The sequence below is a fragment of the Physeter macrocephalus genome, unplaced genomic scaffold (assembly GCF_002837175.3).
Source record: "Physeter macrocephalus isolate SW-GA unplaced genomic scaffold, ASM283717v5 random_403, whole genome shotgun sequence".
In the NCBI taxonomy this organism is placed as follows: Eukaryota; Metazoa; Chordata; class Mammalia; order Artiodactyla; family Physeteridae; genus Physeter; species Physeter macrocephalus.
Window position 1 is genome coordinate 40847 of NW_021145689.1, and position 18273 is coordinate 59119.

The following is an 18273-nucleotide window of genomic DNA, read 5'->3' on the forward strand; positions in this document are numbered from 1 at the left end:
TTCAACGCCAGTGCTCAGCAGTGGTTCCCACTGAAGGTGGGGCAGTCAGTGCAAGAATTTAGGGCTGAGGGTGGGAGACATTCTGGCTACCCCCTCCCTTGACCATCACCTGCAGCTGTGTAGCTGGTCCCTGTGAGATTCCTTTCCTAGACTAAGGGTGCTCACAGGCAGGGTGGGCTCTAAGGCATCATGGGCCTCCCCAGACCCTCCCAGCCAGGCCTGTGCCCCAGAGTCCTGTGTCCTCCCAGCCAACGGTGGAAGTTAAGAAACCACAGCCCGGTTTCCCAGGGCTGAGCTCAGGCCGGGTCTCGAGGCCCTGCCCAGCCAGTGGGCACCTCCCAGATCTGCCCGCCTGAGTATTTGAACCCAGTCCTCGTGGGTGGGCGCAGAGGGGACATACCTGCTGGCCCCAGACTTGGCCTGCCAGCTGGGGAGAGAGGCACAAGGCCTTCTCATGCCTGGGCCCCCAGTTCCAGGCTTGTGCCCCATCTACTAACCTGACTCTCTCCCCAAGGCCCCTGCCCACCTCAAGGAAGAACAGGGCCTGCTTTGAGCTGGAAATTGGAGGCGTTTCCTGTTTCCTGTTGTTAAGACACTGCTTATAGGACTATAATCCCAATAAATCATATGCTTGCTGAGTGGGGCAGAGGTTTTTGGGTTTTTCTCCCCCAGGCTGCAGGGACCTCTTAAAACCAAGGCCTTAAGAAGTTTATTCTCTTTCATTTTTTTAACAGAGAAAAATGGCTTTTGCAGTCCTGGTCCTATTGAAGGGCCTTGTGAGCCCATTAGCTTGATATTGTCGGGCTCCTCTGTGTGATTAATTTAAAGAGAGAGGAAGAGAAACTGAGTCATGACACATGGGGCTGGGCCCCCTGTTGCTGCTGAAGGGCTCTGTGACCTTGGGTGAGACGCTCGGCCTCCCCGGGTCTCTGTTTCCCCCTCTTCACCCCCCTTCCTGTTAAAGACCCGCTTTCTTTGGTGTATTTTACACCTCCCCCACGTGACATTAGTTGCTATTTTATGCACACAAAGACAAATGCTCCCAGTCGGTGATCCTTTTAAGTGGCTTTGTTTGCCACTGTAGCAGCCTGACCGGATGCGGATGCGCTTGCACTTGCGCGCGCGCGCGCGCGCGCGTGCGTGCGTGCGTGTGTGTGTGGTGTTTCTGAGGTTGGTTAGGCCGCCAACGGCACTTAGGGGCGGCAGGTCCCTCACAGTCATCCCGTGCGCACCCCGTCACCAGATCGCTTGTTTCTGACCCCACGGCCCCTGGGTCTGTGTTGTCGTCGTCCCTTCTCCTGTTCAAGGTTCGTGACAGCCAAGGCCGAGGGCCTGCGCTGCCAGAAACGGTCTCCAGATCACACTCCACATAGTGGGGTGTTTGTTGCTCTGTTTTATGAGTGGGTGGTGGGCAGCTCGCTGGCAGGCTTTTGCAGGCTTTACATGTTTATACTTGCTGGAGGGTTGGGGGTTGTGGAGAGGGAATTGGCTGGACTTGAAGAAGGCTGGAGCTGAGGCATTTAATAGGACCAGATTCCTATAGCCTTTTCTGCTATTATGTATTTTCTCTATCAACAGACACTAAAATGGTAGTAATAGTTAACCTTTACCAAGAACTTACCACGTGCCAAATGCTGTGCTAAGCCCTTTATGTACATACTTCTGAACATCTTGTGAGGTGGTCCTGTTATTTATACCCATTTTGCTGACGGGGCAACTGAGGCTAAGGGAGATAAAAACTTGCACAGGATCACACTTTAATTCATTGAGAGTGCAATGGATTGCAGCCTAGGGCAGTCTCCCACCAGAGCCTATGCTCTTGACCTCTGTATAGTAGGTACAGCTATTGCAATGTGGAGGCTGTGAAATAACGGCAAAAGGGTTTCTCATGATGGAAAATGTCTAGAAACCACTGACTTAACGCCATCTTTAAAAGAAAAACAGGCCCAAAGAAGGTAATGATCTGCCCAAGGTTACAGAGCCAGTTCAGTTGCTTCCTAAAACTAGGGCTGTCTCCCAGTGCGGATTCAGTGTGGGATCCTCAGATCCTTAGGCCGGGAGCATGCATATAAAGCACACACCATTCTAGAATTGGCTGGACTGGGACAGAATCCCAGCCCCACGCCTGAGAGCAGCCTTGCCTTAGGGATCGACTACATTTGTCTAAGGCAGTGGTTCTCAATGAGACTTCTCAGGAGTCCACAGGGTCAAAATTATATTCACAATAATAAGGTGTTATTTGCCTTTTCACTCATTTTCTCACAAGTTTCCAGGGAGTTTTCCAGAAGCTGTGTAACATGTGAGCATAGTATCACTCTGATGGCTGACGGGATATGAGTTTGTGTATTCAGATGTTTGAAGTTCTCTGTTTTAATTTCTGATACAATAATTAGCGCTAGAACGATACACATAAATAGAAGCTCTTTGGGGGCCTCAGTAATTTTTAAGAGTACAAAGGGGATCCTGAGGCCAAAGTGCTTGAGAACAGCTATTCTGTGGTGCCAGACCCAGCAAAGGGGAAAGTCAGTGGCTTGAAGCCATACTCAGCCTAGGGAAAAGGCAAGAAGAGGGAAACAGGCTTTTTTCTCTGGGAGGGAACCAAGCAGAGAGACCCTGGGGATGACGGATACTCAGTCATTCCCAGCTTTGCTCCTCTAGAGCCTTTTCACTCCACAGTTAGGATGCAGCCATGGCCAGTACAGATGGGAGTTTTTATAGGGATTTTCCAGAATGTCCAGTAATGCAGGCCAGTTTCTCAGCATGCCCAGTGGGCGAGATGAAATTACCAGAAAGGAAATAGTAACCTGGAACCCACAGGCCAAGGGAAGGATGTTACTGAGAAAGTCCATGAATTGCTTGTCATTTTACCTTCCTATGGGCCACAGGTCAGGGAGGTGGGTAGACCAAGGAGAAAGGCCTGAAGGGGTCATTTGGGGGGCTGCAATGGCCTTGTTTGTGGACAGGTGGGCACCAGCCACCACCCCAGAGGCAGAGTGGCAATTTTAACCCTGAAGGATTTTTGTATGTTGAGAATATTAATCAGTGTGCAATTCAGGAAACAGAAAACACCTTAGGTGTTTTGAACAGGAAGGGATTTAATGCAGGGAATTAGGTGCCAAAAGAATCGTTGGAAGGACTCAAGGAGCAGGTTCAAGGCTGAACCTCCAGGAATGACTCCACAGACAATACAAAACTTGCTATCAGGGTGGCTACTCCCTCTGAGATAACCCTGGGAACCGCAATCCAGGATTGAAGCTGGAGTCAAGAAGTTTCTGCCATTGCCTTCAATAGCAGTACTGCTGCCTCTGGAGCACTCAGGAAGTTGGGAAATGGACACCGGAATGCTCTGTAGGGGGAAAAAAATCCCTCATGTTTTATGAGTTGGCTTGCTAGCAGAAACAAGCAAAGGGGACACAAAGGTGGCCTCCGCCTCACATCCGTTTACCAGATCTCCTGCAGCTGCGTCTTAATGGTGAAGCCTAATTTGCAAAGAAGTCTGGGAAATGTAGTTTTCAATTTTCCACGTCTTCAGCTAAGATGGTAAATTGGAGGCCGAATGAACCAATCCCCAGTATCTGCCCACCTGTTATCAACACTGCGTCTTTTCATGTGCCGAGTTATAAGAGGCACAAGGTGGGGAGAATGAATCATGACACCATCTGATTAGACTTCATGGTTTCCTGAGTTCCCTCTTGGATTTCCTGTAGTGCAGCTGGGGGATGCTGCTTAGAGCGTTCGTGGCCACACTTGGCTCTTTGTCTTGGCCTTTGGCCACAATAGGGAAGAAAGCCTGACAAATCTGCGAACTGTCTTTTTGTTTACCCTTCAGTCTCCAATGCTGGTGGTTTAGATAAAACCTTCCCCTTGGATCAGAAGGACTGACATGTAGAAGTATGTCTCTGAGCTTGCCTTGTAGCATTGGAGGGTAAGAATTGTAAAATTCCAAAATAACATTTGGGGGGAATTCAAATGGACATTCACAATTAAAGAAGATCTTGGGAACAGGAGTAATTCACAAAGGGATTGTTGTTCCTTCCTGGATTCTACAAGCTCCCCCCCGTAGGGTCCTGGCTTCCCACTCTAACAAGTCCACGCTGTGACTCTGGAAAGTATATGCCATTCTTTTCTGGGCAGAAACGGGACTTGGTCCAGAACTGATAACTTGGATGCATCATGCCACGTTCCTGATGCTTAGCCATCCTTGCAGTCATTCGGTTTATTGAGGATCTGTTGTGTCTAGGACCTGTGCTGGGTATATTTTAGAGAACCAGAGATGATGAAGGCATCGTTCTTGTCCTGAAGAGGAATAATCTAGCCAGGAAGATGAGATGCATTCATTCTGGAATAGAATTCTAAGGGATCTTGGAGAAGGAAGAGATTATTTTCTTTGGAAAAGGGATGTGGGAAGGCTTCTAGAAAGAAGTGGCATTGGAACTAAGCCTTGAAGGATAAATAGGATCTGGATGGGCAGAGGTGAGAGCTGGTTCGTTCTTGTGAGGAGGTGGGAACGGGCAGGGTGGGCTTGAGAACCACGAATGCCTGATGGTCAGCTGTGTCCTGATGAAAGGTGTGAGCCAGGCTTGGAAAGTAAGTTGAGTGAGGTTCTGGGCATCCTTGAAGACCAAGGCTACAAGGCTTTCCCAGCCTGTGGCCACCTTGTCACCATAGCGATTGGTACACTCAGTGCACCAGTGAAATGACTCAAACCTAGAAATATTTTCAGAAATGACAGAACCAGGACATCAAAATGATTTCCAAATGAACCACTTTCAAGAATCCCATCTGATTATCTTTTTAAATAAATAAATAAATAAATAAATAAATGAAAGCATCCTTTGCCCTCAAGAAGAGAAGCTTTGCAAACTTTGAAGGTGACCTAAGCTTTTGAGATCTGAGATCAGTCATGTGAAGGCATCTTTAGGTGATTCCCTGCAGTGGATTTACTCAGGAGCTGAGAGGAGAGGATGGAAGTCGTCTTCCTGTACAGAGTACCTCTCTGCGTGTCTAGGGGAAAGATGGCGACAGCAAGGGCCTAACGCACAAGGATCCCAAGGTATCAGATGAAGTGGGGTGTGGAGGGGGCATGGGGGGCGGTAGGCATGAAGCCAAGACCGGCTGTCGGGGCCCCTCCACAGCATGGGGTCTGCTGGGCTACGGAGTGGTCTTCCGAGGTCTTCACCGTGGGAGATGGGCCAGAATGGGCGGCGGACAGGAGTCAAGCTTGGTGGGGTGGGGTAGGGCCTGGGGCGGGGAGGGACCGGCCCTGAGTGGCAGGACCATGGTATTGCTCAGCACCAGGGGGCACTAGTCACTGTCCTGTGAATGGTGCCCCCTGCTGGCACCCAGAACGCCTGTGACCGGTGCCGCCTGAGTTTGTAGCTCAGAGGCCTTGCTGAACCAACCGCCTCTCCCTGCCTCCTCCTAGCTGCCCCACACCGTGGGCCTGGGTTCTGGGTGTGACATAGGTCCTGGGACCGGTCCTCCCTGGAGGACCTCTGGCGCCAGCCTGGGGCCACCCTGCCTGCCACAGGAAGCGACATAGGCCCACCTCAGCCCGGGGGTCAGTTGAGGAGGGAGTGTCTGTCAACCACACACAGGTAGTGTGCCATGTGTCGTCTCATGTGGCCTCACGATGATCCTGAGACGTGGGGACTGCCCCGTCTCACAAGTGAAGAAGGAAGCAGCCTCGGGGTGCTGTCTGTGGTGATGAAGGGGCACAGCTGCTGACGGCGCAGCTGGGTTTGGAGCCTGGGTCTGTTCAACTCTTTCCTCTGCACCCCAGCACCCAGAAGGCAGGCATCCTCTCCCCTCTGCAGAGAGGGAGACCCCGTCTGAATTCTGTGGAGGGGACAGGAGTCCCCAGTTCCACATGCTGGCAAACCCCTTCCTTGATGGGCCACCTAAGGCCCTCAGGCTATGCTCGTGGCCCGTGGCAGGGATTCCTTCCGAGTCCTGACGGAGTTTCTGTAGAATGGGGCAGATCGCGCTCTCCGTGAGGAGAAGAGTCAGGCCCCCTCCACCTCCCACAGCCGGAAGGCTACAGGGGACCCAGCCTCCGCGGCTGTCCTGAGAGTGGGTGCTGAAGGGGGTCCCCTTCTGTGCTTCAGGGAGCAGCCCGCCCAGGCCTGACCCCCTCTCTCTGCTGCCTCCCAGGCCCTTCATGCTGCTGCCGCCGCTGATGGAGTGGATGCGTGTGGCCATCACCTACGCGGAGCACCACCGCAGCCTCACCGTGGACAGCGGCGACATCCGGCAGGCGGCCCGGCTGCTGCTGCCCGGCCTGGACTGTGAGCCCCGGCAGCTCAAGTACGGACCCAGGGAGGCGGGTGGAGGGGGCGCGTCTCCATGCCCAGCCCCCGGTAAGCCCTCTGCTCCCTCCTCCTCCTGGATCGGGAGGGGGCAGCAGGCGGGGGCTGCAGCCGGTTCGTTCGAGCTGCTCTAAGGTGCTCTCTGCACAAGCCCACCTGTTAGAACTGACGTGTTCTGGACCTTGGCTGCTCTCGGATGCATCCTCTGCAGCCACGGGTCGGGCCCGCAGAGCAGACTCCCATTTGGATTTGGGTGGGAGAGCTTTCGCAGTCTGACTCTTCGGGCCAGTTGGGGGTATGCAGCAGAAGTGGGCCCTCCTTCCTGGGGTTACCACCATTTTCTGGAGCACTTCCTAGGTGCAGGCCGGTTCTGAGCCCTTCCTTTTTACGTGCATTTTCTCAGTCCTCGTGACAACCTCAGAGAAGAAAGGGCTTTAATGCCCATGTTTCGGATGGAGAAGCTGAGGGTCAGGAGGAACAGTAACTTGCCCAGAGATACTCAGCTAGCAACGTGACCATGTCCGAATTTGAACCCAGGCCCATATGGCCCCAAGCCTGGGCTCTTAGTTACCTTCCCAATGTGCCTCTCTTGTATTGGACTGGCCTCCTGAAGTTGTTTCAGAGAAGTGTTCCTCTGGCCATGCTTGACCTGGAAGAGCCTTGCTGTTTTTTGTTTTTTTGTCTTCTTCTGTCTCCATTGCAAATGCCAGGACCTCATTCTGTGGCATGTACTTTTTACTCTTTGGCCTAATCACGACTCCAGGCTGAAGCCACCTATTGGAAACTTGTGGTGTGCCCTCTGCACACGGAGGTTTTATCTGTGACTCTCCTTGGTAGGATGTCTTGGCTGCAGTGGGAGTCTGGGCCACTCTCTGCCGTCTCTTTGGTGCTTCGGGGCCTCACCAGGAAGCGCTGAGGGGAGAGGATGGAGAGGCAAGAACTGGAGCTTGGCCTCAATGACTGAGAGAGTGAGAGTGCGCCCTTCTCTGTGCAGAAACTATACAGCCAAGAGCTGTGGTCCAAGGCCAAAAAGCTGGAGCTTCTTCCTCCTCAGAACAGTCCCCTGAGAGATTATGTTAGATGGGAACTTTGTCTCTGACAACTGACAGCTCCCAAGAGCTCAGAGCACGTCTTTAACGTGTTTGTAGAACAGCCGACGTACGTGCTCTTCCTGTCACCGAGCGTGACAAGGCCAGTCACTGCCGATTAGACAGCGATTCCCAGTCCTCCCCCGCCAACCTCATCCTCACACCACACATCAGCCTAGCACAGTTGTGTCACCTCTCATAGGGAGGCCATGTCCTAGCAGGAAGAGCCACGCTCACACACCCCGGTCTCTTCTGCGCAGACCCGAATGCTGTTTCAGTTCCTTCCGGAGGCTGGATGCCCGAGCGGCTACTGAAAAATTCAACCAGGACCTGGGTTTCCGCATGCTCAACTGCGGGAGGACGGACCTCATCAGCCAGGCGATCGAGGCCCTGGGTCCCGACGGGGTGAACACCATGGACGACCAGGTGCGTTCTGAGCGCTCCGCCAGCCAGCCTCAGGACCAGAGTCCACAGGGGTTCGTGACCACTGGAGCCGGTGGCACAGTCCCTTCTGTCCCAAACCTGAGACCCGCCCACTCAGCTTTGTGCTCCAAGAGGTGGGCTGCTTCCTGAATCGTGCCCTGCCATCCGGGTAGAATGTCAACTCAGAGACTTCCCTGACACCCGTTGGAAATCCTTTGTAACAGGGATTCTGCTTCCCCCTCGCTGGAAGGCTGGAGGCTGCCCCATAGGGTGCAGGGCTGGGAAGGAGTCCAGAGGAGCCAGCTTGATAGCGAGTTCTAGATCAGAATCACCGAGACTTGTATTTGGAGCGTCCTGTGTGCCCACCATGTTCCAGGCCTGTAGAAATCCTTGCCTTCACGAGTTAACATTAGAGGAGACAGATACTAAGAAACACACACACACACAAATACAGAGTGTGTTAGTGAAAAGTGCTAAGGCGTTAAATGAAGCCAGAAAAGGGGATCGGAAGTGTTGGAGGCAATTAACAATTTTAGGTAGAACTTAACTTGAGTTTTTTGGCTTGCTTTGTTTTTTGTTTTTGCTGTGAATAGCTAACATTTATATAGCACTCACTGTCTGTGTTCCAGGCATTGTTCTAAGCACTTTGCACAGAGTAACTCATTTCATCTTGACCACAGCCCTAGGATGTAGGTATCATCCCCATTTTAGAGATAAGGAAACTGAGGTACAGAGGTCACACAACTAGTAAGGAGCAGAGCTGGGATTGGAAGAACCCAAGTGGTCCAACCCCAGGCTCTTCACCGCTGTGGAAGATGCAGTTTGTGTATTTGATGTAGTTTTGTGAGCTCTGCCATATATAGGTAGTGGATTTCCTATATGGGTTTAGAAACCCACACAGAAGCATGAGGGAAGTTAAATGACAGCTGAAGGGTCACATAGCCCTCTCAGATGAGATGACAGCATGGTAGAGAGCATGATGAGGCGCCCGGCGAACCCAAGCCAGAGTGGACTTTGACAGGTCGGGCTTGAGCAGCCAGGGAAGGCTTCCTCCTGGGGGACCTGAGCCAAGCTGGAGTGAGGGGTGATCGGATGCAATGGAGAGGAGTGGGGAAGGCATTCCAGGGAAAGGAGATGCTAGGAGCAGGAGCATCGGGGCGGGACAGTTGGGCGCGTGCTCGGACAGGGATGCCGCAGCCGAGCTCAGGGAGGCGACAGGCTGGGTCCTGGGATCTCCCCGAGGTGCCTCTGTCAATGCAGGCTATGGGGCTTTCATCCTGGGGGGGTCATCATCTTCCTCCAGCAGTGCGGTGGGGAAGCCCATGGACACTAGCCTCAGACGGACCTGGAGTTTAGTCCTCCTGTCATAGCTGTGGCAGCTTGGACAAGCACCCCTCTGAGTCTGTCCCCTCACCTCTAATATGTGGGAATAAAGTACCCGCCCCATAGGGTTATCGTGAGGCTTTCACATCAGGCACATAGTAAATGCTCAATAAAGGTTCGTCTGGTTTTTTGTTGTTGATACGATGATGATCATCCCTGAAATCTGTTAATCAGCCTCTTTTGACTTAGCCTCTTTAGGTACCTGCAGTGGGGAGGGGCCAACACAAAAAAAGTAGTTTCTCCTTGGAAGGCTGGTAACCTGGTTTACACTCCGAATCGTGTACAGATGTGTGGAGAAAAAAGAAGTCAAGCATGTGCCAAGGGGAATAAAACAAAGTCAGATTCTCGGTGGCAGTGGGCTTTTCTCTAAATGTTCGGTCCTGTTTGTTCCCTCAGCCTCAGTGTCTGCAGAATGATCTGTGGGTAAAAAGGCCTCTCACCCGTGATTAATCTCGGGCCATTTCTTTATCTCTGGGCACTAGGCAAGGATTTATGAGGTAAGGAGATCTTGTCTACACACAGATAACCTAATAAGTAACATCGCGGGGCTCCAGACAAACGCTTGCCAGCATCCAGCTGTGGAATAACACTTTCCACCGCTGCCTTTGCTATTACTGGCCACAGAGGAGATTCCCCGCCAGGGAGGCAGCTCCGTTAATCGCCCACCTAAACTCAGGGAGGGATTGGGCCTCAGCTTTCAGAAAAGCTCGGAACTGCTCACAGCACAAGATGTTAAAGTCAACCTCTCCACCCTCCGTGAGATGCCTCAGGGGAGAGCTTCGCAGCTGAGAACCCAGACCTGGGTTGCAGCTGAGTTCATCCTCTTACTTACTGTGTGACTGTTGAGCAAGTTAATCCCCTTCTCTGCTCCTCATCTGTGAAGTGGGGACAGTGACAGAACCTCCCTAATAAGGATGGTGTGGTCATTAAAGGAGACGATGCATGTAAGTCACTTCACCCGGTGATTTACCAGCACAGGGCCTGGGGTGGGTTTGGATGTGGCAGTGTAACGTAGTAGCAGTGATAGTGGTGTTGTGTTATTTTAATTAGTTAGCTTATCCTTAGTTAGTTGTACTAAGCACTTCATACATGGTAACTCATACTCTTTACAACGCAATGAGGTAGATACTGTTGTTATTCCCATTTTAAAGATAAAGAAACTGAGGCACAGAGGAGTACAAGTAACTTGTACAAAGTTTACAGCAGAAGTAGCCTTTGCACCGGAGTCTGGCCATGGGGCCTGTGCCCTTTGCCCTTCTGGCGACTGTAGTGCTCATGGAAATGTCCCCTCCTCATCCTTCAGGTGTCATACGTCCAGTGGGCCTAGGAGGGGCAGGTTGTCTTGTTCAGCACAAGACACAGGATTGTTCAGTATGAGCAGCTGGTCAAGCAGGAAGACCTGGATCTGGTTTCTGGGGCAGACTCCTATGGAACACGTGTCCTCATGTTCTGTTTCCAGACAGTTTAGCATCTGCCTTTGGTTCATGTAGGGTATGACGCCGCTGATGTATGCCTGTGCTGCTGGGGATGAAGCGATGGTCCAGATGTTAATTGATGCTGGAGCAAACTTGGACATCCAGGTGAGAAAGCCCCCAAGGGCTGCACCGGGCTTCTAACCCAGCAAGAGAACACCCCAAGGTCTTCATCATCCATGCTGGCTGTGATGTTTTGGACAACTAGACGTGTCTCAGAGGGCTGAAGACACAAGATGCACAGAGATCACAGTTAGCAAAGAGGGTTTTTCCTCAAGATTTGAACTTTCTGTCAGAGAGGAAGTGAGCTCAGAGGGGAGTCGAGCAGAGAGAATGGCCGCGATTCTGTTACTGTAGCACCTTTCCCATTTTATCAACCTAATCCCCAGCCATCCCCACCATCCCCAGATACTTCTGGCTCTACCTCCCTCTGAGGCATAAAGTGTTCCCTGTCTGCCATCTCTCTGCCCAGGACAGACATCACTAATTGAGTATCCTTTTGAGCCTTTTCCACAGGGTACTCCAGGCAGACATTGCCAATCGAATGTAGAAAGCTCTTGAGTTGACTCCTAGTCACCGTCCCTGCAGGGCTCCCCTTAGCTCAGGCGCCTGTGTCACCTGCCCAGGAATGTCTCTGACCTAGGAAACACTGATCATTTGTGGTATTTTTCCAGGTTCCAAGCAACTCTCCCAGGCACCCCTCCATCCACCCTGACAGCCGGCACTGGACCTCACTGACATTTGCTGTGCTGCACGGACACATCTCTGTGGTCCAGGTGAGCCCCTGCCAGGTGTGCAGCGTGCCCCCAGCTTGCTGAGTGGGTTGAGCCCCAGGCGTAGCCCCAGCCTTACCTGTGCGAGCAGCAGCCTGGAGTCAGAGACACCAGAGGCGCTAGTTAACGCTCGCTCACTTGGTTAGCAAAGACCCACCTGGTCTTCCTCCAGGAGCAGGCTTCAGTGTGAGGATACAGGTGAGAATTTTAGGGAGCAAGACGCAGGCCCAAGTAGTACCAGGCCTGCCTGGCGTCTCTGCATCTGTGGGTGAGTCCTGGGGCGTGCTGGAATCTGGAATCTGTGCAGGTGTGCTCCGTTTCTCTCCTCCAGTAATCTTTCCAACCCTTAACTGTTTTTACTCCCTCATGAGTTCTGCCAGCTCAATACATCATGCTGTTCTTCTGGTTCTGCCCCTCCCCGGTAGCAGGCGTAGTCTCTCAGCTCCCCAGTTCCTGAAAGAGGACTCAGATTGGCACAGCTCGCCTGTCAAGCCAAGCCATACTGTGCCCACCTTGGTCCCAGTAGCTGTGGCTGGCGTGAGGAGGGGGTTCAGGCCTAGAAGTGGAAGCTGTGGATGGGGCATGGTGACGCTGCCACTCGGCTCCCAGACTCCTTCACTCCTCAGGCCACAGGCCCACAGGATTCCAGACTCCTTCCTGGGAGTTCGTATTACACCCTTGCTGTCTGCTAGATTGCGGGGCCTTTGAGGGCAGGGGTCATGTCCGGCCTGTTCATCGCTGTGCACCCAGGCCTGGCCTATACGAGGGATGCAGTAAACGGTGGTCAGTGGGCTGACTGCCACATCCTGCCTGCTTTTTGGTGCGCGTCCTCCTAAGGCCCTGAGCAGAGTTCCATGCTAGCCCAGACTGGCCTGCAGGGCTGTGCCCTGGACTTACCTGGACTGGTGCCCATTTTCACCCTGACGGGCAGGCCTCTTCCTCTTCCACCTTGGCGCACTGGCTCAGGCAGCGGTGCCCTTTCTGCCTGACGGAAGCCTCCCACTGACAGCCGCCCCCATGCTCCACGCTGTGGGGAGGCTGAGAGGTCAGCCTGGGCCCCTCGGACCTGGTCTCCAGGTGACGGGGCTGCAGCGTTGCCTTAGCCGGCCGAGCACGGGCTCTGAGGGGGCTTTGGTCTCCGGAAACTTGGGAGGGTTGGAAGGCGGCTCCCTCCGGAGCAGCCAGCCGGTCAGGAAAGGTGAGATGGAGCCAAGTCACCTCTCTCTCAGTGGTGCAGACCCACCCCTGCCCCAAGGCAAAGCCAGCCGGCTCAGCTAGAACTGCTTGGTATCTGTTAGCCCTGCCCCATCTGTCCCCCGCAAGACGTGCCCTTGCTAGAATGGGGAGAGGCCGCCTGGTGTCCCAGGCAGTGAGGTTCCGCCCCAGCCCCGCACTTCCCAGCCTTGGGTAGCTCGCCGAACCTCTCTGATGAGAACCCTAAAAGCCACTAGTTATTGAGCCCCTATGGAGAGGTGAGCACCGTTTCACTTCATCCCCAGCAAGGCTGCAAGGCGGGCCTCTTTTGCATTTTCCAGATGAGGAAGACTGAGGTTTGGGGAGTTGAGGTACCTGCCCCAGGTCACCCACTGGTCTGTGGCCAGCACTGGCACTCCGCTCTAACAGCTCTGCCGTTCCCACTACCTCTGCTGCCTCCAGAGCCCCAGTTTCCCCCGGCTGATTGAGGGGGGGTGCCTTCTTTTCTGCTCATCTGTGTGAGTTCTTACAAAGATCACTGCGGCCAGTTTGTAGGAAAATGTTTGAAAGGGAGAAATAGCTCAGAGGTCCCTATAGCTTAGGGGCTTGGTCCAAGGCCGCAGGCGTGGAGGTGAAGATTCTAGGCACTTAGAACCCTGAAGGTAACCAGGAGTTCTAAAATTCTGGTTGCCTGGACGCCCGGGTGAGCCGGTCCTTGGTCACCTGCCACAGGAGGGAACTACAGGTCCCTCCCCATAGCCTCCCCTGCACATGCCCCAGACACTCCCTACCACGCTGAAGTGTCCTCCCTGTGCCCTGGCAGTTGCTGCTGGACGCCGGTGCCCACGTGGAGGGCTCGGCAGTGACCGGTGGCGAGGACAGCTACGCGGAGACACCCCTGCAGCTGGCTTCTGCAGCCGGTAGGTACACCGCTGCCCTGCCCAGTGAGGGTCCCCTACTGCCCCACGGCCCCACGTGCTCCTCCCCACGGTGTCACCCAGCCTGGCTGAGCTGCGCACGCAGATCCCTGTGGCGAGCCTTGAAGCCCCTCTTCCTGGGTCCCAGGGGCTCCCCTTCACCCCGTCGTCAGTGTTTCTGCCACACTCAGTGCCCAGGCAGGGCCAGCAGAGGGGCAGTGACGCGGGCGGCGGAAGCATCCTTGGTCCACCTTGTCTTCCAGGGAACTACGAGCTGGTCAGCTTGCTGCTCAGCCGGGGTGCCGACCCCCTCCTCAGCATGCTCGAGACCGACGGCATGGCCTCCTCCCTCCACGAGGATATGAACTGCTTCAGCCACTCAGCCGCCCACGGCCACAGGTACCTGCCCGGGGTTCCCGCCCCGTGTGCTGTGGGGCATGAGGCAGGCTCTCAGGAGCCGAAGGGCTAGGCCTGGAGGTCCCTCCAGAGGTGGGGGCTGGGGGTGGCTGTGCGCACACCAGCCGCAAGAAGATAGGGCTTCAGGCAGCACGGGGGCCCCAGATGTTGGAGGCCCGGAGACGCTGGGCTGCTTAGAGGTCCTACAGCCAGTTCCTGGCAGACGTGGGACTGGAGCAGGCCCTCCCATTCCCCCGTAAGGCTGTCCACCCTGCAGCCACCCAGGACCCCATCCCTTACCGTGCCTGGGGTGCTTCTCCGGTGCCTGCAGCGGCCTGGGGCGCTAGAGGCTTCCGCACGGCAGGCAGCTCCACCACGAAGACGCCGCTGGTGGCTCTGCAGGAGATTGCGTCTCGCTCCAGGAGCAGATGGTGGACCCTGCTTTGCGGGGGCCGGGGCTGCGCGAGGGCAGGGGTGAGAGCAGAGCCGTTAGGCGGCTCCGGGTTAGAGGGAGACAGGGAAGGGGCGAGCAGAAGTTAGAGCGGGCAGGCGGGACGCCGGCTTCCTGTTCTCAGGCGCAGACTGTGCCCTTGCTGCGGGCGGCTGCCTAGCGGGGTTCTCCTCCCCGCCTTCAGCGCCCGCCCCCGCTCTCCCCCATCTCCACCAGCCCTGCCCTCAGGCACCACCTCGCAGGGCCGGGCCTCCAGGCCTCTCTACCCCGCCCAGCGCCCGCGTTTTCCCCCCACCCGCTGTGGCCTCTTCACCCCGCGTGGAGTTGCCCCTCTGATCATCGGCTTCCCACTCTCTCTCTGGAACACGGGCTCCCTTGGGTGGGCGCGGTGGGCGCTCACCGTCACGTGCCGGCTCACGCCAGACTGGGTGCTCTGTTAAATTGCTGAACTGGCAGAGCTACAGCGGGATGACCCAGGTCCCTCGAGGGGGTCCCTGCCGGGCCTCCATCACAGAGTAGGGGAAGGGGTGGGGGAGGGGTGGGCAGGGGCGCTGGGCGGAGGCTCAGCCCCAGGTGACCCGTGGGCCTGGCCCTGCCACAGCCTGGCCCGAGCCCCAGCCCACAGGCTGGGACAGAACGAGCCTGGGGCTTGAAGCTCTGGGTCTGAGTCTTCATCCTGCTCAGTGTGACCGTGAGCAAGATGTAGTCATCGCCCGCGAATGGCGAGGTTCACGGGATCGCTCAGGTTAAATGCAGCGGTACATGGGAATGTGCTCCATCGAGCATCCAGTGTTCTACACATCTGTGTATATTAATGAATTCAGTATAAAATGCAGCTCCACTTCATTCTTATTAATGGAGGGAAAGGAAGAAATGAGTATAAGCGTGTCCTATGTTTCGGACACTTTTACATGTGTAAAGTTGGCTGCTGTTAGGAGGACTGCTAGGTATCAGGCTCTGCATGTGATGTCATCACATTGGCCTCACGTTAAGCGGGAGAGCGTGGTGCTGATGGCCTGTCCTACCGACGACAAAGCCGTCAGGGCTCAGAGAGGTAGAACAACCTATCCGAGATCACACAGGATGGCAGAACCCGCTTGGTCTCAAAGCCCACGACTTCTCGGCACCACATGGATGGCAGAAGGGAGAGGTCTCCTGCACCTTCCCCTTACTCACCCAGGTGGCCAGGGATGGGGTCGCCGGGAGCCCTGGCCCAGCCGGCCTGGGAGGGGAAGACCGTGAGCCCTTTGTGCCCGCAGAGGCCCCGTAGCTGCCCATCTGGACCACGGGGTGCCAGAAGGCAGCTCGGCGGGCGCCGTCCGTGGCCGGAGCCTCAGGCATCACCCTCCGTCCCTTTACCCACAGGAACGTCCTGAGGAAGCTCCTGACGCAGCCGCATCAGGCCAAAGCAGACGTGCTGTCCCTGGAGGAGATCCTGGCTGAGGGCGTGGAGGAAAGCGATGCGTCGAGCCAGGGCAGTGGCAGCGAGGGGCCCGTGAGGCTGAGCCGGACGCGCACCAAGGCCCTCCAGGAGGCCATGTACTACAGCGCGGAGCACGGCTACGTGGACATCACCATGGAGCTGCGGGCACTAGGTGAGACCTTGCGGCGTACGGGTGCGCGCACACGTGCACACGCACACACGCGCGCGCACGCACACACACGCGCACACAGGCTCTGCTGCTTCTCAGGCCAGGAGAGGGCCAGGTAGCTGAGCGTAGGGTGGGGCTCAATTCCCCCAGGCCTGGTGACTGACAGCCAGGACAGGAGGTGCCCTGAGCCTCAGACAGTCCTCCGTGGGGATGTGTCTCAAGAGCCTCACCCCAGCCCTGTGCCCTCAGGTCCCCCAACCTCCCTGGTTAAGTCCCGGGATGTGTAGCTCTGGGAGCATCTGTAGCTCTAGGGGTCTACATTTCTGGCCAACTAGATGCTCTCCAGTCCCTCAGCCAACCTCCGCACCTCCTTGGGTCTGCAAGCCTGCCGACTTCTCCTTCCCTCGCGGGAGGCTGGTCAGACAGACAGACTTGGGTGAGAGCCTAGCCCTGCCACGTTCGCTGTTGCCGATGATCCTCCTCTACGAATGTGGTGTCGTCACATGCAGCTCAGAGCCCAGTGCCAGCTCACCATCAGCACTCAGTGCACGATGACAGCATCGTTACTCTCCCGGGGGCCGTGACACACGAACACCCGGCGCTGGGCCAAGGCAGCAGGAGGCCACATGGCCCTGCTGTGGCAAGCCAGCCTCAGTGTTCTTCTCTGTGAAATGGGCTCCTACATGCAGTCAGTCAGTCAACCAGGGATGCTGACGTTACGTATGTCGTCGTAGGGGGCAGGGAGTGCCATCGGTTCTTTTTTAATCCATGGTGAGGTGGGGGAGTAAGAAGCAATCCCTCTAATTATCAGAAACATCACTAGTTTTTGTCGTGATCTTTACAAAGTAGGTGTAAGTTGCTCTGCGGCCCGGCCGATACGCTCCAGGGAGCTGGTGAACAGTAATTACGTGGCACTGGATGTGCACAAACAGACCAGTGAGCTGGGCACTAGGAAAAGCCTCTGCGATAGGACGGGGTTGATTTCAGACTTCTAGACAGGCAGGGAGCCCCTGCGTCCCCAAGCAGCCTGCATATCCTCCGGGTATCCGGCTCTCCCGGGCTACCCCTCGTAATTATAATGGGTCCTCCCCCAGTAAGTAAGTCCAGGGCCCAACAAGAAGTGGGGCCAGTGTGGGTGCTGGGATGGCGCTTGAAAGTCCCCAGGCTGAACTGTGGATTTTCAGAGCTCGGGCTCCCTGCACTTGGTCCGGAGGCATTCCTCCACCTCATCTGACGGGAACCTGGGGCGCCCTCTGATCTCTCAGGGGAGGCCCGTCAGGGTGAACGGAAGCTTTGCTTACTGGCTACCCCGAGGGGGCTGGGGGCTGCCCCCTGCTCTGCAGACACTGGCACATCACAGGAGAGCCTGCCAGGAAGGGGCTCGTCGGGAGGCGGGCTCGGTGGCCCCCGCGGGGAGCGCTCTGCCCAGGGGTGACTCCTGTCCTTCCCCTGCCCGGGCCCAGGCGTCCCCTGGAAGCTGCACGTCTGGATCGAGTCTCTGAGGACGTCCTTCTCACAGTCTCGGTACTCGGTGGTGCAGAGCCTCCTGCGGGATTTCAGCTCCATCAAGGAGGAGGAATACAACGAGGAGCTGGTGACCGAGGGCTTGCAGCTCATGTTCGACATCCTCAAGACCAGCAAGGTGAGTGTCTCCGGGCAGGTGCCTGCCCCAAGCTCAGAGAACCCAGGCTCCAGAGCCTGCCGCCCCAGCAGACCCGGGGACAGACACGGAGACTGACGCATAGGCAGACTGACACAGGGACAACCCCTCCCACGGACAGATGGACACAGGCACCTTCACGCACGCGGGTGGACGCCCACCCCACACGCAAACGCGCACCGCCTGGCTGCAGAGGCCGTGGATTTGTCTGGGCTGGAGCCCGGCCAAAAGAGCGATTTGGGGAATCAGTGTTGAAGGGGCAGGCCTCCCTCACCAGGCCACGTCCAGGAGGAACAAAAGGCAGCGGCTGCTCTGATCCTGGCCTGGACTTCTGAAGTTGGCCCGATGTAGCAGGAGCTGTAAACAGACGGCCACAGGATGGGGGGTTGAGCTCATGGCCCCTCCCTGCCTCTCCCCCCACAGAACGACTCTGTCATCCAGCAGCTGGCTGCCATCTTCATGCACTGCTACGGCAGCAGCCCTATCCCCAGCATCCCCGAGCTCCGCAAGACCCTGCCGGCCAGGCTAGGTGAGGCCTTCCCCGCTGGCCACCCGCGCTTGCCAGGCTTCCCTCCCTACCCCCCTACCCCCCCTCCCCCCTACCCCTCCCCCTCCC

At 56.0% G+C, this 18273-nt stretch overlaps 1 protein-coding gene across 1 annotated transcript in view; it reads left to right on the forward strand.

Annotated features, from left to right (window-relative positions):
* The window catches only part of LOC102985633 (ankyrin repeat and BTB/POZ domain-containing protein 2), a gene marked incomplete at its 3' end in the record, with an annotated part of 44313 nt that overhangs the window by 20672 nt on the left and 5368 nt on the right, over nt 1-18273 (forward strand). Inside the window, exons 3-11 of the mRNA XM_028485454.2 lie at nt 6154-6306; nt 7657-7822; nt 10693-10782; nt 11349-11450; nt 13465-13561; nt 13822-13957; nt 15771-16000; nt 17461-17639; nt 18081-18186. Of these exons, the coding sequence (XP_028341255.2) occupies nt 6154-6306; nt 7657-7822; nt 10693-10782; nt 11349-11450; nt 13465-13561; nt 13822-13957; nt 15771-16000; nt 17461-17639; nt 18081-18186 (1259 nt within the window). The remainder of the gene's footprint in view (nt 1-6153; nt 6307-7656; nt 7823-10692; nt 10783-11348; nt 11451-13464; nt 13562-13821; nt 13958-15770; nt 16001-17460; nt 17640-18080; nt 18187-18273) is intronic.